The 17,685-nt window shown below is 44.3% G+C and overlaps 1 protein-coding gene across 10 annotated transcripts in view; it reads left to right on the top strand.

Moving 5' to 3' along the window:
* ARHGDIB (Rho GDP dissociation inhibitor beta) overlaps positions 1-17,424 on the top strand; it is a 64,640-nt gene extending 47,216 nt beyond the window's left edge. For 5 of the 10 annotated variants that reach the window (XM_061639433.1, XM_061639431.1, XM_061639432.1 and 2 more), the window contains 5 exons: positions 6,226-6,489; positions 8,669-8,752; positions 11,940-12,016; positions 15,570-15,633; positions 16,699-17,424. In XM_061639433.1, the coding sequence (XP_061495417.1) occupies positions 6,312-6,489; positions 8,669-8,752; positions 11,940-12,016; positions 15,570-15,633; positions 16,699-16,898 (603 nt within the window). In that variant the 5' untranslated portion in view covers positions 6,226-6,311 and the 3' untranslated portion in view covers positions 16,899-17,424. Of the gene's footprint in view, positions 1-4,004; positions 4,026-6,225; positions 6,490-8,668; positions 8,753-11,939; positions 12,017-15,569; positions 15,634-16,698 lie in introns of those variants that run through there. The other 5 variants (XM_061639437.1, XM_061639435.1, XM_061639436.1 and 2 more) reach the window with 2 other exon arrangements.
* Positions 17,425-17,685: the final 261 nt, after the last annotated feature.

Below are 17,685 nucleotides of genomic sequence, written 5' to 3'. Positions count from 1 at the left end.
TGATTTGTGATCAGAAGTTTCATTTGCACATATTTATTTCCTTGTACTTATATCCTGCCCTTCCCCCCAATAGGATCATAGAGTGAATAACAGTACAGTATTGCATACATGTGAGTAAACCACAGTAAAACCAGAAGTGAAAGCAGAAAAGAAACAGCAGTGGTAAAGGCAGCAAAAATAGTAGAGATGACAAGAATGTTGGATACACTCTAAAGGCCTGGGTATATGGAAAGGTTTTTACCTTGTGCATAAATGAAGCCAATGTGAGGGACAGCCAAATGTCATTTGGAAAGAAGTTCTGTAATCAGAGGGCCACCCTGATTGATACATGTTGAACACAGGTGAAGATACAGCTTAAGTCTAACAGATGTCCCACTGCTCCCCATCCGATTTCTAGAGGAACAGCCAGCACCTATAGAGAGAAACTCAACCCTTTGCTCTTCTTCCAGCCTGACTCATTCTGTCTAAAAAAGTGCAGCTTCTCCTTTGTTTCCTGCACATACAGATACAGATATCTGCATTCAACAGCTGGAAGTAGGGGAATCCAGCCCTTATTCCCAAAGGAATTTCTCTTTCCAGAAGGCTGTCCAAGTATTAGCTCTTATGGCAACAAATCTCCTGTACTCGGCCAACATAACAAAGCTAGACCTGTTTGGCAGGTTTTACTACATAAACCAGGGCTGGGGAACAGAATCCAGCCAGTAGACTGGATGCTCAGAACCCACCCCACGCCATGGGCCACTTTGACAGGTGTGCAGCCCCACCCAACTGTCAATCACCTGACATTGCCATATGTTAGGTGACCTAAGTTCAAAGAAAGAATCGGGATTGCACTCTTAACTGTGCTCCTAAGTCTTTCCTTTCTTCCTTTGAAGTCTGACTTGAACTCAAGCCAGGCTGGTCAGCATCAACTTCAAACCCACATTTTTGGTGGAGATTGGCTCCAGGTAAACCCAGTCCAAGCAGGGCTTGCATTTGGTGCCAAATTAAAAGGTGCTGAATGCAAGCTGTACTTGTTAAGGGCACTTGGGAGTGTACTTAAGACTCCTGATGGTTCCTTTGCAGCTGTGTCTATACCTGCTTGGCACACCTGATGTCATATATGGGGCCGGTGGGTGTGGCTTGGGAACAACAGCCTCACACCCCTTCGGTTATCCAGTCCACAGCCTTACAACCATAGAACCACTGAGCTGGAAGAGACCTGGAGGTCATTCAGCTCAATCCCATTTATGTACTTGGAGTGTTTATATTTAGTGCTTGAAATGACAATCTACTTCCAAGGTAAGGCTTGAGTGGAAAGGGCGGAGGGAAAAACCATAATTTTGCTGTGATCCGTGCCTGCTTTCAGTAGTACATCATGGCGCACTTTGGAGATACGAATGTGGGTTTTGCTACCGCTAAGTAGGCATTACATTAGCTTCATGGAAGAAACAATCCAGCGCTTATTTAAAAAGGGACAAGAGAAGACAGGGAACACATTCTTACAATGAGCCAATTTCTACTAGCCTTCTGTGAGTAGTGAAGGATATTTAAAGGTTGCATGAGCATAACACTATATAACTCAAATGGTAATTTCATGGAAACTAGTATTGCTGTGGAAAAGACAGTCTTGCGGATGATAACTATGATGCCAAGTACGCCACTTAGTACCAAAGAAAAAAAGGGGTGGCGGTAGGGCTAGATGTGAGATCCAGCTCTGGAGAAGGGGAGTGCATTCATTGGGCTCCTCCAGACTGCTGCACTTCTGCAACATGTCATTGACGTAATTTTAGTCTTGAATTTATACAGGTTCTTCTAGTTATACTGGACCATACTGCAACACAATGTTATAAAATAGTATTGCTGTCTGGAGAGGCACTCTTGCACTGTAGTTCAATAAAAGCGGGATAAAAAAACCCAAACCTGGAACATTTGTGTTACAGGATCTCAGCAGGAAGTTATGGAACATGCACTGATTGGAAACTAAGCATATGAGCACCCTGAAACCTTTGGAGGCACAAACAGTATTGAAAGCACAATAAAAAGGATGTCTGGAGGGGTCCTTAAATTGGGCAGGAGAGGAAATGAGCCACAAAGAGATGACTGGCTAGCCCCAGCTGTGGCTTTTGCCAACCAGTTCTGTACTGTTTTTTTCTAGTTCTTGCCATCAAAAACTGGGAAGTGAAACTGACAAGAGTCTTTTACTACTTGAAATGAAATGGATAAGCCAGGGGGCTGGTCAACACTGTATATTATGGTTATCAGGCTATACGAAACAGCCTTTTTGTGATGATTTGCATGTGCACACGCAAGAGCCCTGCCATAACGTGCTGTTTTGGTCACCATGTTGTACTTCTACATAATGTGGTGGTGCTCCTCACCAGTGCTCGCCATTGCCAGGAATGCCACTGACACTGGAGAACAGGGTCTTACTGCTGTTTCCCACCTTTTCTTATGTGGTATTACGCAACAGGCTAGTGAAATAAGGATTTAAAAGGGCAGAAACTGGGGAGAAGTCGTGCTGTCACTAATGATGTCACACAGGCAACTTAGTAGGAGGCCGTGACAATCAGTATCCATGCTGCATTTGGAACAACAACTGAAGCACCAGTCAGGACAGGGGGATCTAATAAAGTATTAGTGCTTTCAGGGAAGGTCCATAGTTCCTTGGCACCTCCAGGTAGGGCTGGGAAAGGCTCCTGCCTGAAACCCTGTAGCTTCTGCCAGTCAGTGTAGACTGTACTGAGCTAAATGGATGAGTGTTCTGATGGTATAGAGTGGCTTCCTATGTACCTGTGTAAAGAGTGATCTCTGTGGAATTAATATGCAATCTGGGAAGATGTATGGAGAGTGAGCTACAAATGACAAAAAAACTTGCATTTATTGTGCAATAAAAGGACTGTGTCTGTTTCAAGATCAGAGCCTATTCCACTCACTAATGTGAGGTTAATATAGTTTTAGAAGCATGGGCAGTGTGATATAGTTATTAGATCAGAATTAGGGAGATACAGATTCAAATCTACACTGAACCATGCAGTTCACTGGGTGATACTGGGTCAGTCACTAATTCTCATTCTCGGGTATTTCACAGTGTTGTTGTGAGGATGAAGTGCGTGTGTGTAAAACCATGTGATCTTGGGCTGTTTGAAGTAAGGGGTAGGATAAAAATGCAATAAATTAAAAATTATCCTCCCTCCCAAAGGTATCATGTGACTTGAGGGAATCCTGTAAAAACATTATGATTTGCATTTGTGAGGACTGCTGCTTTTTCCTTTCCCTGTGCAGAAGTGGAAGAGGATGGGTCTCTACTTAGGGTCATTATAGCTTGTGTGGGTAGTGAACAGTGCATCAAACTTCCCTAAAATGCTCTGTGAAAATATGCCTCTAATCTGCCTGTTGTTCTGATGTCTCTGGCCATAAGGCTCTTGCATTAAAGATCATGGCAACTTTTCATTTTTAGTTGTTGCTCTAACTTTTTTTTTTTTTTTTGCTTTAACTTTTCTGTGAACCAACTAAACGCTGGGAGATCTCATGGTCTGAAGAGCCTGAGATTTTCCACTCCAATTAGGTGTTGCAGTGGAAGAGGAATGCCGGGGACCACAGCTCCTGGATTTTTTTTTTCACAGCAGAGGCCATGATTGTCATCTGCTGGTGTGCCAGGGCAGTTCTTGGATTCCAACTCCCAGCAACCCCAGCCAGTATGGCCAACAGTCAGGGACGATTGGAGTTGTAGTCCAGCAGCATCTGGAGAGCCAAAGGTTCCCCATCCCTGCTCTAGCATGTGAATAAATGAGGCTTCCGGGTTTGTTTGTGACAGATTAGCATAGAGGAAGTCTGAGAATAAGGTCAATAATCAAGCAGAGGTTGGGCGCTTCCTTCTTTTTTGTTGACAGGCTTCTTACTTCGTGCTAGAAGCTTAAATGGTAACACTGCTTTGCAAGATGGTTTTGCATTTCTAACTGAATGCCAAAGGTTATATTTCAGCTGGCTGAAGATCTTTTGTTAAAGCAGAGTGTGCTTTAGAAGCTGAACCTATGCAGTCAGAAGTAAGTAGTACCAAGTTCATTGGAGCGCACTTCCAGGAAACTATGCATAGGATAGCAGGCATGATCCTGTTAAATTTGGTTTTATTCTATGTTCCGCTGCTCCTCTCTCTGTGAGTGTGCCTAATTACATACATTGCCTGCATTTTGAGAGTGTGGCTGTGGGGGCTGTCATGATGAGCTCCCGAATTTCAAAATTTACCACTGCATCCGTGCCAATGTGCTGTTCTTCTTCCCTTTAATCTGTTCGCTCAGCCATCTTCTCCTCTTTTCTTGCATTGTCCATCACAGAGGCTTCTTGATCTGTACTCATGATCTCTCTTACTATTCCATCCTCTGTCTTTGCTTCCTGACATGAAACCACAGGAGGAAATGGGTACTTCTTGCATTGCAAAGGGAGCTCCAGTTTAAGCCACTGCTGAGAATGCGGCCTGTGCCTCTCTTACTTCCTCCCCTTTTGGAGAAGTTTCAGTGCTTAACGGCTGCTGCTCGTGGGAGTCTGCAGCCAGGGCATGTGTTGTCATAGGAACAAGCCACATGCTTCCTTCCTGCACAGGAAAGGGACCTGGTCATAGCGCACACAACAGCTATTTTAAGTGTCGTACAGTCGAGAAATTATTTGAAATTTACAGCTGGATTCATCGGTGTTCTTTTTTTTAATTTTTATTTTTAATGTTTGCCTTATAAGCTCCATCCAGGTATTTTTTTCCCTTTGCTGCCTTTCTTTCTGAATGCCATCTCTAGCCTATCCTTAACTTATATATATATAAAAAGCCCTATAATTTGCTGCATGGCATATTTGATTGATTTTGATTGTACTGGTATTGATCAAGGCTGCAGTGGATCGTAGTAGCTGTGCCATTCAGAAATGGGGCTGCTTCTGCTTTGTGTGATGGAGGGATATTGTCTGTGTTTAGTATGGCATGAAGATGTTTGTTACTCAGAGGTGGCTGCTGGTGGGGTTTGCTGGGTCATTGCTGGAGCTGTGTGAAGGGTTTTGTTACGCAGAACGTGATAACGCTGTGTGGGCCAAACACTGATTTTTCTGCTTAAAACAGTTCCAGCCCTGCATACTGGTATATACTTTAAAGCATTTTGAATCCAGTTGCAATGATCAATCCTATAACTAGTTCATTAGACAAATACATCCCAGAACTGCCAGCTGCTGCTGCCCCAAAGGTTGAATCCCCACAGGTGGGCCCAGCAACTAGGTGCATCTGAAAGCTGGAATTTAATTGCCGTTTATAGTGCAGTGTGTGTGACAATAATTACATCAAGTAAGTAAATTCTTGGACTTAAGATATGTCAGAGGTGCTAGGGAATTGCTCCTGCTGAAAATTGGCCAGTTTCACAAGTAGTAATGGGTATTAGTTCCACAGCACTAATAGACATGTGCAGAAACCAAAATATGTCAAACCATAATATGCCACCCTGGACTGCTGCTGGGAGGAAGGGCAGGATATAAATCAAATAATAAATAAATAAAAGCATATAAATGAATGCCAGATCCTATTGCTGTCTTGCTGCTGCTATCTGTGGTTCCTGCTGGGTAAGAGGAAGACGGTGAGGAGAGGTGCCCATTAGTATTGGTAACCTAGAGGGGTGTGGATATGTTCCTAGGTGGAGAAAACCTTGGGTCACTGCCCTGATGCTAGCTTAGGTGCATACCACTGACACATAGTTGCATTTTATAGTGTTCCTTGTTTGCTGTCAGAAGAACCCAGTGTGAGTGAGTTTGAGACATTTTTTTAAAAAAAATGTAAATACATATATAGTTGCTAACCATGGTTTGAGATAAATTCACAGGAAGCAGGAATATTAATGGCTATTCAGGTTGGCCGAGGATATGTACCCACTTGTCGGAGATGCTCCCTACCATTAAATTGTCTGATTGTTGGAAGTGACTGATGGGGGCTGAAGTGATACCTTGCACTCTTTTTCTACCTTCTCCACAGAATATCTGGGTTAACAAATAAAACACACACAAGATACTGACCTAGATAGGCTCTTGTTGGTTTGACAGGATCAGCAGCAATCAGGCACCAGCTTTCAGGCTGCTGTAATAACTCGTCATATAGAAATGGCTACAATCCAACCATTGTACATCTGAACTTGATGAAATCTTCATTTTTCGTACTGGATAAATGTCATTGGTGCTTATGAAGCTATTTAGAAACTGTAACCTAAATGTTCTTTCTTGCAGCAGAAGCCCAGCTGAGGACGTAGGACCCCCATCCGCATCCCACTTTTACACTTACTGGCAACTTCTTCCTCTGAGGCCAGGCGACCATGACTGAGAAAGACCCAGAGGTGCATGTGGGAGATGATGATGATGAGCTGGATAACAAATTGAACTATAAACCTCCTCCTCAGAAGACACTTCAGGAACTGCAGGAGCTGGACAAGGATGACGAGAGCCTTGCAAAGTACAAGAAGTCCCTACTAGGGGATGGTCCTGTGGTGGCAGGTAAGACTCAAGACCTCAGTAGGACCAGTCCTGGTCCTGTAGCAGGACCTCATTCAGAGTAGGGGAGGAGCTGATATTGGTGCACATTATTTAGTGGGACCATCATTGTCCCAGTTTGAGAGTACGCAGAAATCTTAAACATGGGGAATGGGATTGTGGTGGCAGGCGCAAACTGGTTTGGGTAGGTTTGGTATGAAAACGAGAGGATCTGTTTCTGAGCAGGTTGCTTACAGAAAGATTGTGGCAGGTCCACACCATACATTTAAAGCACATCCAGTGCACATTTAAAGCACATAAATCCCTCCAAAGAATAATGGGAGGTGTAGTATGTTAAGGGTGCTGGGAATTTGTAGCTCTGTTAACCACAGTACCCAGGATTATTTGGGGGAAGTCATGTGCTTTAAATGTGCTTTGGATGTGCTTTAAATGTGTTGTGTCGATCAGATGAAGGATTTTGTTTTTAGTATCAAAATGTATTCTCTCTTTTCTCTCCTTGACTGATGACATTGGTTTTGAAGCTTGATGTTGAAGCATGTACTTAGCATGTGAAAAGGCTCCATCCATAGCACCTTAAAATTAAAAGGATCATCATAATACAACAGTGCTGAGAGAGACTTATGCTCAGGATGCTGGAGACCTGCTGTCAATCAGGTTGATAGCTCCAGATGGACTCCTGTAGCATGTGTCTCACAATATATGTGAGTGTGAGCACAGGTATACATGTGCTTCCAGTCCTACAATTTTAGGAGATAACTCAATGTATGTCTGTAATATGTACCCATTAAAACTAAACTGCGTGAAGCAGTGCTTAGGCACAGATTGAATTGACTGCTTTCAGTGGGGGCCTTCATGAGTGCGTGTGGTGGAACTTACTGGTGATGACTCCAAGAGTTATTTTGGGAAGGTTGGACATGGGATTGTTCTTGTTGAGCAGAGAAGGAGCAGGAGCAGGCTCAAAAGGATTGTTAAGCTGCAATCCTAAGCATATCTACTAGTGGGTAGAGGCATAGTTCATACAGTCAGCAGAATAGAATGGCAATTAAGCTTGACCATAGCACTTTTAAGCTTACTGGGGCAGAAAGAAGTAATGGGGTGTGTGGATGCATGGTTGAATGCTCTCTCACAAAAAAATCTTCCTGCATGTAGAAGAGCAGCATGCCAAGGAGAAGAGTTCAACTTAGCCTTTCTGTGACATGGAAGTTTCCTATGGGAAGGAAGGTTTTAGTGCAGGGATGGGGAACCTTCTTCAGCTCAAGGGCCACGTTCCCTTTGGGCAACCTTCTGGGGGCCACGTACCAGTAGTGGGCAAGAGACAGAAGCAAAAGTGAGGGGGGAGCAAAGAATGTGAATTTTATCTTTATATAGTAGGCTGCTTTCTGCACACACTCACACACCCCATCCGATCCTCCAGCCAGGCAAAAACACTCAAGGAAGCTGCAAAGCAGGGCCAGCGAGCAGTGTGACCTGGGAAGAATCCCATGAGTCACACGGAGAGGCCTGGAGAGCCACAGGGGGCTCCTGAGCATGAGGAAGAGTATTTAAACATACAGATGTTCCTTTGTGGCCTGAAGTGAGACAATCCTGGAATAGCTTGACCATATGATTCCACAGATTCTGTGTGGTTTTGGGACAGGGCTGGCTCCAGATTTGAGGGGACCCTGGGCAAAGTGTTCTCTGGTGGGCTTCCTTCGCTGTCAGTGGACTCTGCTGGACTTGCCTGGCTCTGGTGGCAACATGCCACATAGTGCTGGTCAGCTGGGTCTGGCAACCCTTTCAATTTCCCACAATGCCCCAGAGCAAAACTATGTAGGGGGCATTGTGGGAAATTAAAAAAAGGGTAAGGGACGGTCAGGGTAGGCGTCAGAGCAGGGTCTGGCAGCTGCCCAAGGATGCCAGGTGCTGTTTCTGGCCCTGCTGTTGGGGACTTATTTTTCTGTGAGCGTGCTTAGAACTGTGTGGTGTCTGCTTGGTTTGCTTTCTACTGGAGAAGTAAGTCTCTTGTGACTGAGAGCTCTGTATTTGGGGGAGTAAATTAATTCTTATGAGCTGGGAGTCCTGGAGGCACTGCACAAGGTGGGGCTTCCCTACAGAGCGGTTGATGCTGAAGAAATCTTTGAGCAAGAAAGGCATGGGGCCCTCTTCACTTCACAAGCTGACTGCCCCCCTCCTGTTCCCACAGACCCTACAGTTCCCAATGTGACTGTCACTCGGCTCACCCTGGTATGTGACACCTCTCCAGGGCCGATTACCATGGATCTCACTGGTAGGTGATTCCCTTTTTTTTACTGCATAAAGTCTAGGTGGTTCACCTTTTTTGGCCTCAAGGCTATATATCTCCTTGGCCAACCCTCTGTAGCCTGCACACCAGTGGTGGGTGTGACCGCTCTGCTCTGCACTCCCACATGCATATACACACAGGAGACATTAGGTACACAGCATCCGTCCTCAGCTGATTCATACAGATCAACTGAGGCGGGGGGGTGTTATTGCCCTCTCTCTGCTCCTCGATTGATCTGATGACTGAGGAGGGCTGATTTGCACACCAGTCTGGCCACTGGGCTTGTCCCCTCCCTCCCTCTATATCTACTGTAATTTTTTTTCTTTTTGCTCTCACTACCAAAATTGTTGGGGTCCTGGGAAGGGGGAGTGAGAAAAATCTGCTGGGGGAAGATTATCCACCCATGGCATAAAACAATGAACAGAATTTCAGGCCCCAAAATAATATCTGTGTCTAATTTCCAGTGTGAAGTTGGCTCTGTGATACTGAGACAAATCCCCCAAGGGAGGGGTAGCCCACACAGTGCCCTCCAGATCTTGCTGGACTACAGCTGCCATCACCCCTGACCACTGCTCGCGCTGGCTGGAGCTGATAAGAGTTGGAGTTCAACAACCTCTGGAGGGCCGCAGTTCCCCCATCCTTGCCTTATCCCTGCACAACAGGAATAATAGCATCTATTAGGCACATTTCAGATGTTTACGGCACTTCATATACATCATCTCAGCAACAGCTGTGTAAGAGAGGCCAATGTAGTTATGCTTCCCAAAGGACTTTGGTTATGGGATGGCAAGCAAGTAAGTAGCAGTTGCATCCACAGCCTGGCCCCTCATGATGGCAGTGGTAGTGGGGGGTTGGGGAAGGCAGATCAGGCCAGATCCCTGTGCCAGCTTCAGGCCTTGCTCAGTAAGATCAAAGACCTATCTAGTCTGCTATCCTTTTTTAAACATGTGGCCAATCAAATACCTTCCAAAAAACACACACAAGCAGAATATGAAAGTAACAGTTCTGCCTCCACAGCAACTGGTATTCAGTGACATCATCCTGCCTCTGAACGTGAAGGTTGCATGTAACGGACTTGGATACTAGGCATTGATTCAACTTATCTATGAATTTGTCATAAGACTATAAGACAAGCCCATCTAGTCCAGCATCCTGTTCTCACAGTGGCCAACTGGATGCCTGTCGGAAGCCCACAGGCAGGACCTGAGTGCAAGAGCACTCTCCCCTCCTGTGGTTTCCAGCAATTGGTGCTCAGAGGCATACTGCTTTGTCCAGACCCTTTTAAAGCCATCTAAGCCAATGGCTTTCACTGTGTCTTGTGGCAGTGAATTATTTTTTATATACTGTGTGAACTATACTTTGTTTGTCCTTAATTTACTGCCAGTCAATTTAATTAAGCGACCAGAGGTCTTTTGTTATAGGAGAGAGGAAAAAATGTATCTCTGTCCACTTACTCTACAGGATGCATAACGTTATACACTTATATTTTGTCCTTCCTCAGTTGTCCCCCTTCCCACTAAAAAGCCTTAAATCTTTCATCCTTTTCTTGTCGGGAAGACGCTCCAATCCCCTGATCATTTTGGTTGCCTTTTTCTACCTAATTGCAGATGGAGCGGGGGAAGAGAAGAGCTGAGGCTTAGAGAGAACAGTGGATTGTCTAAGGCAGTTATTGGGAACTTTCGGCCATCCAGATGATATTGCTAGACTGAGATTCCCATCATCCTTTGACTTTTAGCCATGCCAAATGGGGCTGATAAAAGGTGGAATCTAGGAACAGCTGGAGGGCCACAGGTTCCCTATCCCTGGTCTAAGGCTGCTTAGTGAGTTTTCAAGTGAGGTGAGACTCAAACTAGGGACTTTCTGGCTGTCAGCCACTCTGATATCCAGCTGTCATATTCCCTTTGGGTACATTAAGTGTTCTTTCCTATCTTCACAAGAATCTGAGGATGCTTAAAAAATGAAGTGACAAAGTGACATATCTCTGTAAGTAGGTTGTTGAAACTTTTCCCAACGCCCCATCTCTTAGAATCTGATGTGTGTACAGGATAGTGTTTACCAGTCACTTCCTTGCTGGCACAGGCCAGCAACACTCCCTTTTGCAAACTCAAGAAGCATCAGCCTGTGTTCTTATGAGTTTAACACCAGCAAGAGAGAGTCACACTTCACCTTATATGGACTTCTTATCTGAGAGAGGAAGTTGGGGCTTAGCAAAGCTAGGATGCTTCCTCTGCAGCTGAAATCTCTGGGGAGGCAATACCACAAACGGCATTTTGATTATCACACATTATGCAGCCTGTTTGTGTGATAACAGCTAGATTCCTCTTTACTCCACCTAGCAACAGCTGCCCCCTTACACAAGTCCCTGAATTTCAGTGGAGATTGCAGAAGAGAATCTCCCAGTGAGTTATGTGCCCATTTAAAAAAAAAAATCACTGGAATGATACAAAGTGTGCACATGTACACAAATTTATTTATTTTTATTTATTACATTTATATCCACCTTTCCTCCAAGGAACTCAAGGTGGTGTACAAACCTGGTTCTCTCCACTCCCAATTTTTATCTTCACAACAACCCTGTGAGGTAGGTTAGGTTGTGAGATAGTGACTGGCCCAAGGGTCACGCATAGCCAAGCAGTGATTTGAACCCTGGTCTCCAAAGTCCCACTCTGACATTCTAACCACTACACCACACTGGCACAAGTACATAGGCACTTTTATGGTTCAGGAATGCGTGTACATGCTTATTTGCAGTATAGATAGCCTAGGCATGCAAGACATATATCTCCACTGCATACTTATTATACTTCTTTATTAATGATGATTATCTGTCTCTAGGGAACCTTGACAACTATAGTTCTATGAAGGGGTGGGAGAAGAGTACTCAGGATCTCTGACAGAGAAGTCTCAGCACTTCTTCAAATAATTCCCAGGATTCTTTGGAGGAAGCTATTTTATTTTTTATTTGTTTAAAACATGTATATACCTTCATCATAATGGATTCCATCAAACTGGAATAAAACTGATGTATGTTTGAAGTGCAGATGCTTAAATGTATCCATATATGCCCAGTCTTCCAACATGCTATAGTAAGAACAGTCTGTGGGGAAATGTGTTCTCTTCTGTCTTTGCAAGATTAATTGAATGTGTCCCGTCCCCCCCCCCATAACTACAGGGGACCTTGAGGCTCTCAAGAAGGAGACGTTTGTATTAAAGGAAGAAGCTGAATACAGAGTCAAGATCCACTTCAAAGTGAGTCACTCTTCCAGTGGTGTCTTCTACAGTTGTCTAGTGCTGGATTCTTCCCCCTGCTGAAGCGAATCTGCATATTGCTGGTTCACGTGTTGCATATCCAATAGTAAAACTGTTGCTTAATTATAAGTGTGCATTGTATATACACAGCAGTGGAGTACCAGGCTTGAAATGGCTTTTCACAGGCCAGGCTCATGTGTTCATAAACCCCGCTGCTGGGGCCGATGATGCATTTAATTTATATTGTTGTTTTTTTAAAAAAATGTAATTTTAAATGTTGTAAGCCCCCCTGAGGGGTGGTTTGCACCAGAAGGGCAATATATAAATGTTCTAATAATTATCTTTTTTTAAAAAAATGGGTGGCATTCAGTGGTAGTCCTGGTTAGAGTAGACCCAGTGAAGTTAATAGACATGATTAACCTCGGTTTATTAATTTTAATGGGTTTACTCTGAGTAGAACTTAGTTGAATACAAGCCATCGTTTGCCACTACCATCTAATCCCCTTTTTCCATATTTTATTACTATGATTTTGTAATATATCATGGAGAATTTTACAGTTATGTAAAACTGACAGAAAGATCACTTGGAGAAAGGCAAAATTGATCTCCAAACAGCCTATCGAAAAACAGCAAATTAAGGGGGAGATTGGTTTGTGTGCTATCCGATAGGTTTTCTTTAAAGAGTAATTGGTTAATTTATATAAATACATGTAATTATATTTAGTCATGGGTTTACAGGAATTTAAGTACGTTCCATTAAAAAAATCACTAAATTTATCATTCTAAAATGTAACAAGGCATTCCTTTCTCAATGAAACATCCTACATTTGTTTCTCTTGTGCACATACGTAAGTACATTTCATCGTTACTGACACATCCCAGATCCTATAAAACCAATCTGATAGTGTGTGCAGTGGAGGCAGGTCCATTAGGGTGAGTTGGGCACTGCCCCACCAAGCTCAGCCCCTACCTGCCTGCCTTCTCAATTATAACCAGTCCAGGGGGTAGCATTGGCTGTCAGCTTTCTCCCTCCTAAATGTCAGTATTGCCATCGTAGAACTCTGCAGAGAGGAGGGAGGATAGGGGCAAAACTAGAATTAGCTGGCTCTGGTTCCATCTTCTGTTGACTTCTCTGCCTTCCACCCTACCAGTCTTAATAGGCACCAGCCTCTACTGTGTGTGTGTATTCTTTTTCCAGTACAAATCTATATAAAATTTGGCAACTGTTAGTAAATTAATGAGCATTTCTTGGTCTTGTTTTTACACACATCCTTTCAAATAGTCCAGACGAATTCTCTCAGAGTCTTCTGGACTTTGATAGCCCATAATTTGCTCAATATAAAACAAACTGAGTGCCAACATTTTTTAAGTTTTTCACATCCTCTCAAAAATACCTGATCAGTTTTCTGTCAGCATGGTGGATCATGTGGCATTTTTCCTCAGGAGCGGCTTGTATATTTTTGGCCAGCTCACTGGTTCTATACACTGAGGGACTTACTTATATATAATTGAATAGGCCTCCTGGATTCGAGACATATATGCCAGAAGCTTAAATTCTGCTATGTAACAGTCCTATCATGATAGCATTGATGAATAACCAACCCCCTGCCCCCCCCTCTCTTCAAACACAAATTGCCCACAATTTAATCTTGAAATGTTTCCTTTTTTTGATGATGATTAAGTTGTAAGTGCCATTGCTTTTCTAGCCAAAACAATACCATCCATGTACAAGAGGAAAGTGTCGGTAGGCTTGAGGTTTGCAGACATTAAAAAAAAGACTGAAATCACCCTAAAAAAGGGGTACAGGTTCTTGGTTGCCATGGAATGCTGACTGTTAGATGTAAGGGAACAGAATGGCTGGAATCCTGAACAGGAGCTCTCCACACTTCAACATTTTGTTGCTGATCCCATTTCTTTATCCAATAGATGGTTAAAACCTTGTTGAGAATCTTACCCCTCCCCCTTGAAATCTTAGGTACTTCCAGATGTTATTTGTGGGATGGATGCCCCTCATGCATGCAAATTCTTGGCAGCATCCACATGATGTTGTTGGCATCAAAACGCCAGCCCATATTTTCCCCACTTAAACCAGATTTACCCTTTCCTGGAAAAATCTGATAAGCTAAATAAACTTGTTGCCAAGTACCTGTTGGTGACAGCCCAACGAACCATTTATAGTAAGCCCCCATCTGGAAGCACTCCTTGTCTTAAAATGAAATGGTATCCTTGGATAGGCAATTGAGAAGGGTGCAGGTGATCACAAGGTTTGCCCAGGTTGGTGAAAAATGGCAACCAGGATGGCCAAGATCAACTCTGTCATGCTCGAAAAATGTTCATACCTTGCTAAAAGTGTGCCTTGATATTCCTGTCAAATGACTTTAGATTTATTTATTTATTTATTAGATTTGTTAGTTGCCCATCTGGCTGGTTGTCCAGTCACTCTGAGCAACGTACAGAAAAAAGCATACAGATACATTAAAACAGTAAAATCTCAACCAAGAATAATAAAAACCTAACCCTCCCCAAAGGCCTGCCTAAAAAGCCAGGTCTTCAAGGCCCGGCGAAAGTTCATCATAGCGGGGGCATGGCAGAGATCATTTGGGAGGGAATAACACAAAGTGGGGGCCACTACTGAAATGGCTGTCTCCCTAGTCCTCACCAGTCTAGCTGTTTTAATTGGTGGGATAGAGAGAAGGCCTTTTGAGGCTGATCTTGTTGAGCGGCATCCCTGATAAGGCTGGAGGCATTCCCTCAGATAGACTGGGCCGAAACCATGTAGGGTTTTAAAAGTCAGAACCAATACCTTGAAATGGGCCGGTAAACAACCCGCAACCAGTGCAACTCCTTTAATACTGGAATGATGTGATCTCACCAGTGGCTGCCCTTAATTAGGCAAGCCACCGCATTCTGTACCAGTTGCAACCTCCAGACCGTTTTCCCGGGTAACCCCACATAGAGCGCATTACAATAGTCTAGGCGACAGGAGACATGGGCATGTACTACCGATGGGAGCAGATGGTTGGGAAGGTATGGGCACAGTCTCCGTATCAGACGGAGATGATACAGCACCCCCCAGCTCACCGCTGAGACCTGAGCCTCCATGGACAGCTGGGAGTCAAGAATGACCCCAGGCTGCGGACCTGGTCTTTCAGGGGCAACCGAACCCCATTGAGCACCAGATGTTGGCATTGCAGGCCGTCTTCTGTTTAAGTCAACTGGCTCATGGTAAACTTCTAATGTAGAGAATTGGGAGTTTCAGTACTGGCAAGAGTGCCCTGGGAAAAGCTAGCTGAAGAGCTGGTGCACCTGTTACTGCTGCTGTGGGGAGGCCATTTTAGACTGACATAATTCTGTTCATTGTGTAGACTGGGCAGTGTTCCTCCATGACATTTCCAACAGCCAAATGAGGAGGGTGAGGGATGGCAGCAAGTGGCACAAGAAATGAGGAGATAAGGAGGGAAACGTGGAATAGAAAACAGTTCTTCACTGAGGAAAAAAGGGCAGCAAAAACTTGAATTAAGAGCTGCCTCAGCAGATGATGTTTCTCTTGCAGGTAAATAGGGAAATTGTATCTGGCTTGAAATATGTGCAGCACACTTATCGGACAGGGGTGAAAGGTAAGTAAAAATGAGCTATTTTTCCTCTTCAGCAGAGCTTCTGCCCACCTCCCTGCAGATTATCCCATCTGTTGCTTCAGCCTATGTAGCCTCCCCCAGATTTAATCTCACTCACCTAACAGAATTGAAGGAGGAATAAAAGGAATTTATGGCTTCAAAGCTTTATCTGTACTAGGCTTTTAATGTTTGCTAGGGCCAATCTGCGATAGAGGTAGTCCGCTGTCTGATCTGTATGGCCTGGTGTTATTTCAATAGCCTGCTTTGCAGAGGCCCACAGTTCTTGCTCTTCACTTTTGCTGTGGGCTGATTCACACAAGAAGTTCAGCCTGTGGCCGTTGCAGTTTGCTGTTAGTCGGTGTTGACTTGAGCAGCGCCAGTCTGTTTTTGTGCACTCCTTCAGCTGGAGCTGGGCTTTATGGTGTGCCACTGCAAGCCGTATTAAATGGAGGGGCTCCTCCAAGCAACCTGTTTATTGATCATTTGTCCCGATTTTCTTGCATAAAGCTAATGCAGTGATTAGACTGTGTCTGGTCTTTATTGGACATTCGTTCTCAGTTGTTTGCAGGGCGGTTAAAGAACAATGAGCATTCATCCTGATTTGTTTGCAGGGTTTTTATACGTCATCTCATGAGTAATTAGTGCATCTCACATTTCTCAATGCATTTCTGCATCACTTTCCGAACTGCAAAAAGTCCAGTTTTTAAAAAGCTGGATGTATTCAGTGACAGAGAGCTTTAATGCACTTTAACTGTGCAAACCTAAAGTTCCAGTATGCACTTGAATCCCCCCACCCCCATGTAATACTGACAGTTTGGAGGCTGCCTAAGTTTGTGGTGCACTTCGGTGCTAACCTACCTGGGCCATTGTCTGTGAGTGATGGTGGCAGCAGCAGCAGCAGAAGCAGTGTACGCGTGACTCTCTTGCCATCAGCTAATACAGCAGAGCTTGGTAGGAAATGGTAGAGCCCTCCCCAGGCTGAGCTACTTGTGTGAATGCCTTCCAATAGTCAGTGTTTGTGTCCATGTCTTGTTTCTGATTACCTTCGTTTGGGTTGTTCTCTCCTAGTGGACAAAGCAACATTCATGGTGGGCAGCTATGGGCCGCGGACAGAGGAATATGAATTCATGACGCCTCTTGAGGAGGCGCCCAAAGGCATGATGGCTCGAGGAAACTACCGCAACAAGTCCTTCTTCACTGACGATGACAAGCATGACCATCTCACCTGGGAGTGGAACTTGTCCATTAGGAAGGAGTGGATGGAATGAGCTCCACCTCGGTTCCCCTCCCCTTTGCTTCCTCCTGCCCATTGCACTGTATTCCAGGTGTGCCAGTCCCTGGCACCTGCATGCCACGCTTCTTCTTCCGACACGCCCCACCTGGCCCTTTTCCTGTCACAAGAAATTCTGTTTTAACACAGGCCTTGGGACAGACTCTGTCTCTCCTGCTCCTACAACTGAAAATAAATGACAAGGAATTAAAACTGGGACAGACCATCCTCTCTGCTTGCACAGGATCCATCCTTGAAGTGCCTTTGCTAGGAAGATGCATGGATACTAATCCAACACTATTGCTCTCAGGGCAGATAGGGTGTCCCCATCAAAAGATCTATGGCCATTAGCCTGTTTTCCTTGCAGTCTGCATTCGCTGGAAACATCTTTGCACAGAAGTGGATTTCTGTCGCATTTAAGCTTGTTTTTGGAAAATTTGCCTTTGAAGGTAACAGGAGACACAGTTGCTGCCCTGGCCTGTAAAAATATAAGTGTTTGAAAATAAAGCCAGTTTTGTCCTTTGCTTCTGAGTGAGCTTCTTGTGTTTCATACAGTGTACTGGTTTGTTTTGTCCTTTACACATGTAGAGTATCAAACCTATGCAGATGTACAGTAAGTTTTAAAGGTCAATTCAGATACTGTACTTTATGTTTCTTGGATCAATATTGTTTAGGGTTTCTCCCACCTTCCCCTGTAGAGTATGCATTGTGAGCTTATGCTCTGCCAGGTGCTGCATGAAACATAGATGTCCTTGTCCAGAAGGCATGCAATCTGTTAGATACAA

Source organism: Rhineura floridana, chromosome 8, assembly GCF_030035675.1.
Source record: "Rhineura floridana isolate rRhiFlo1 chromosome 8, rRhiFlo1.hap2, whole genome shotgun sequence".
NCBI lineage: Eukaryota > Metazoa > Chordata > Lepidosauria > Squamata > Rhineuridae > Rhineura > Rhineura floridana.
The sequence above is the reverse complement of the archived record's forward strand: the minus strand, read 5'-3'. Positions and strand labels throughout refer to the sequence as shown.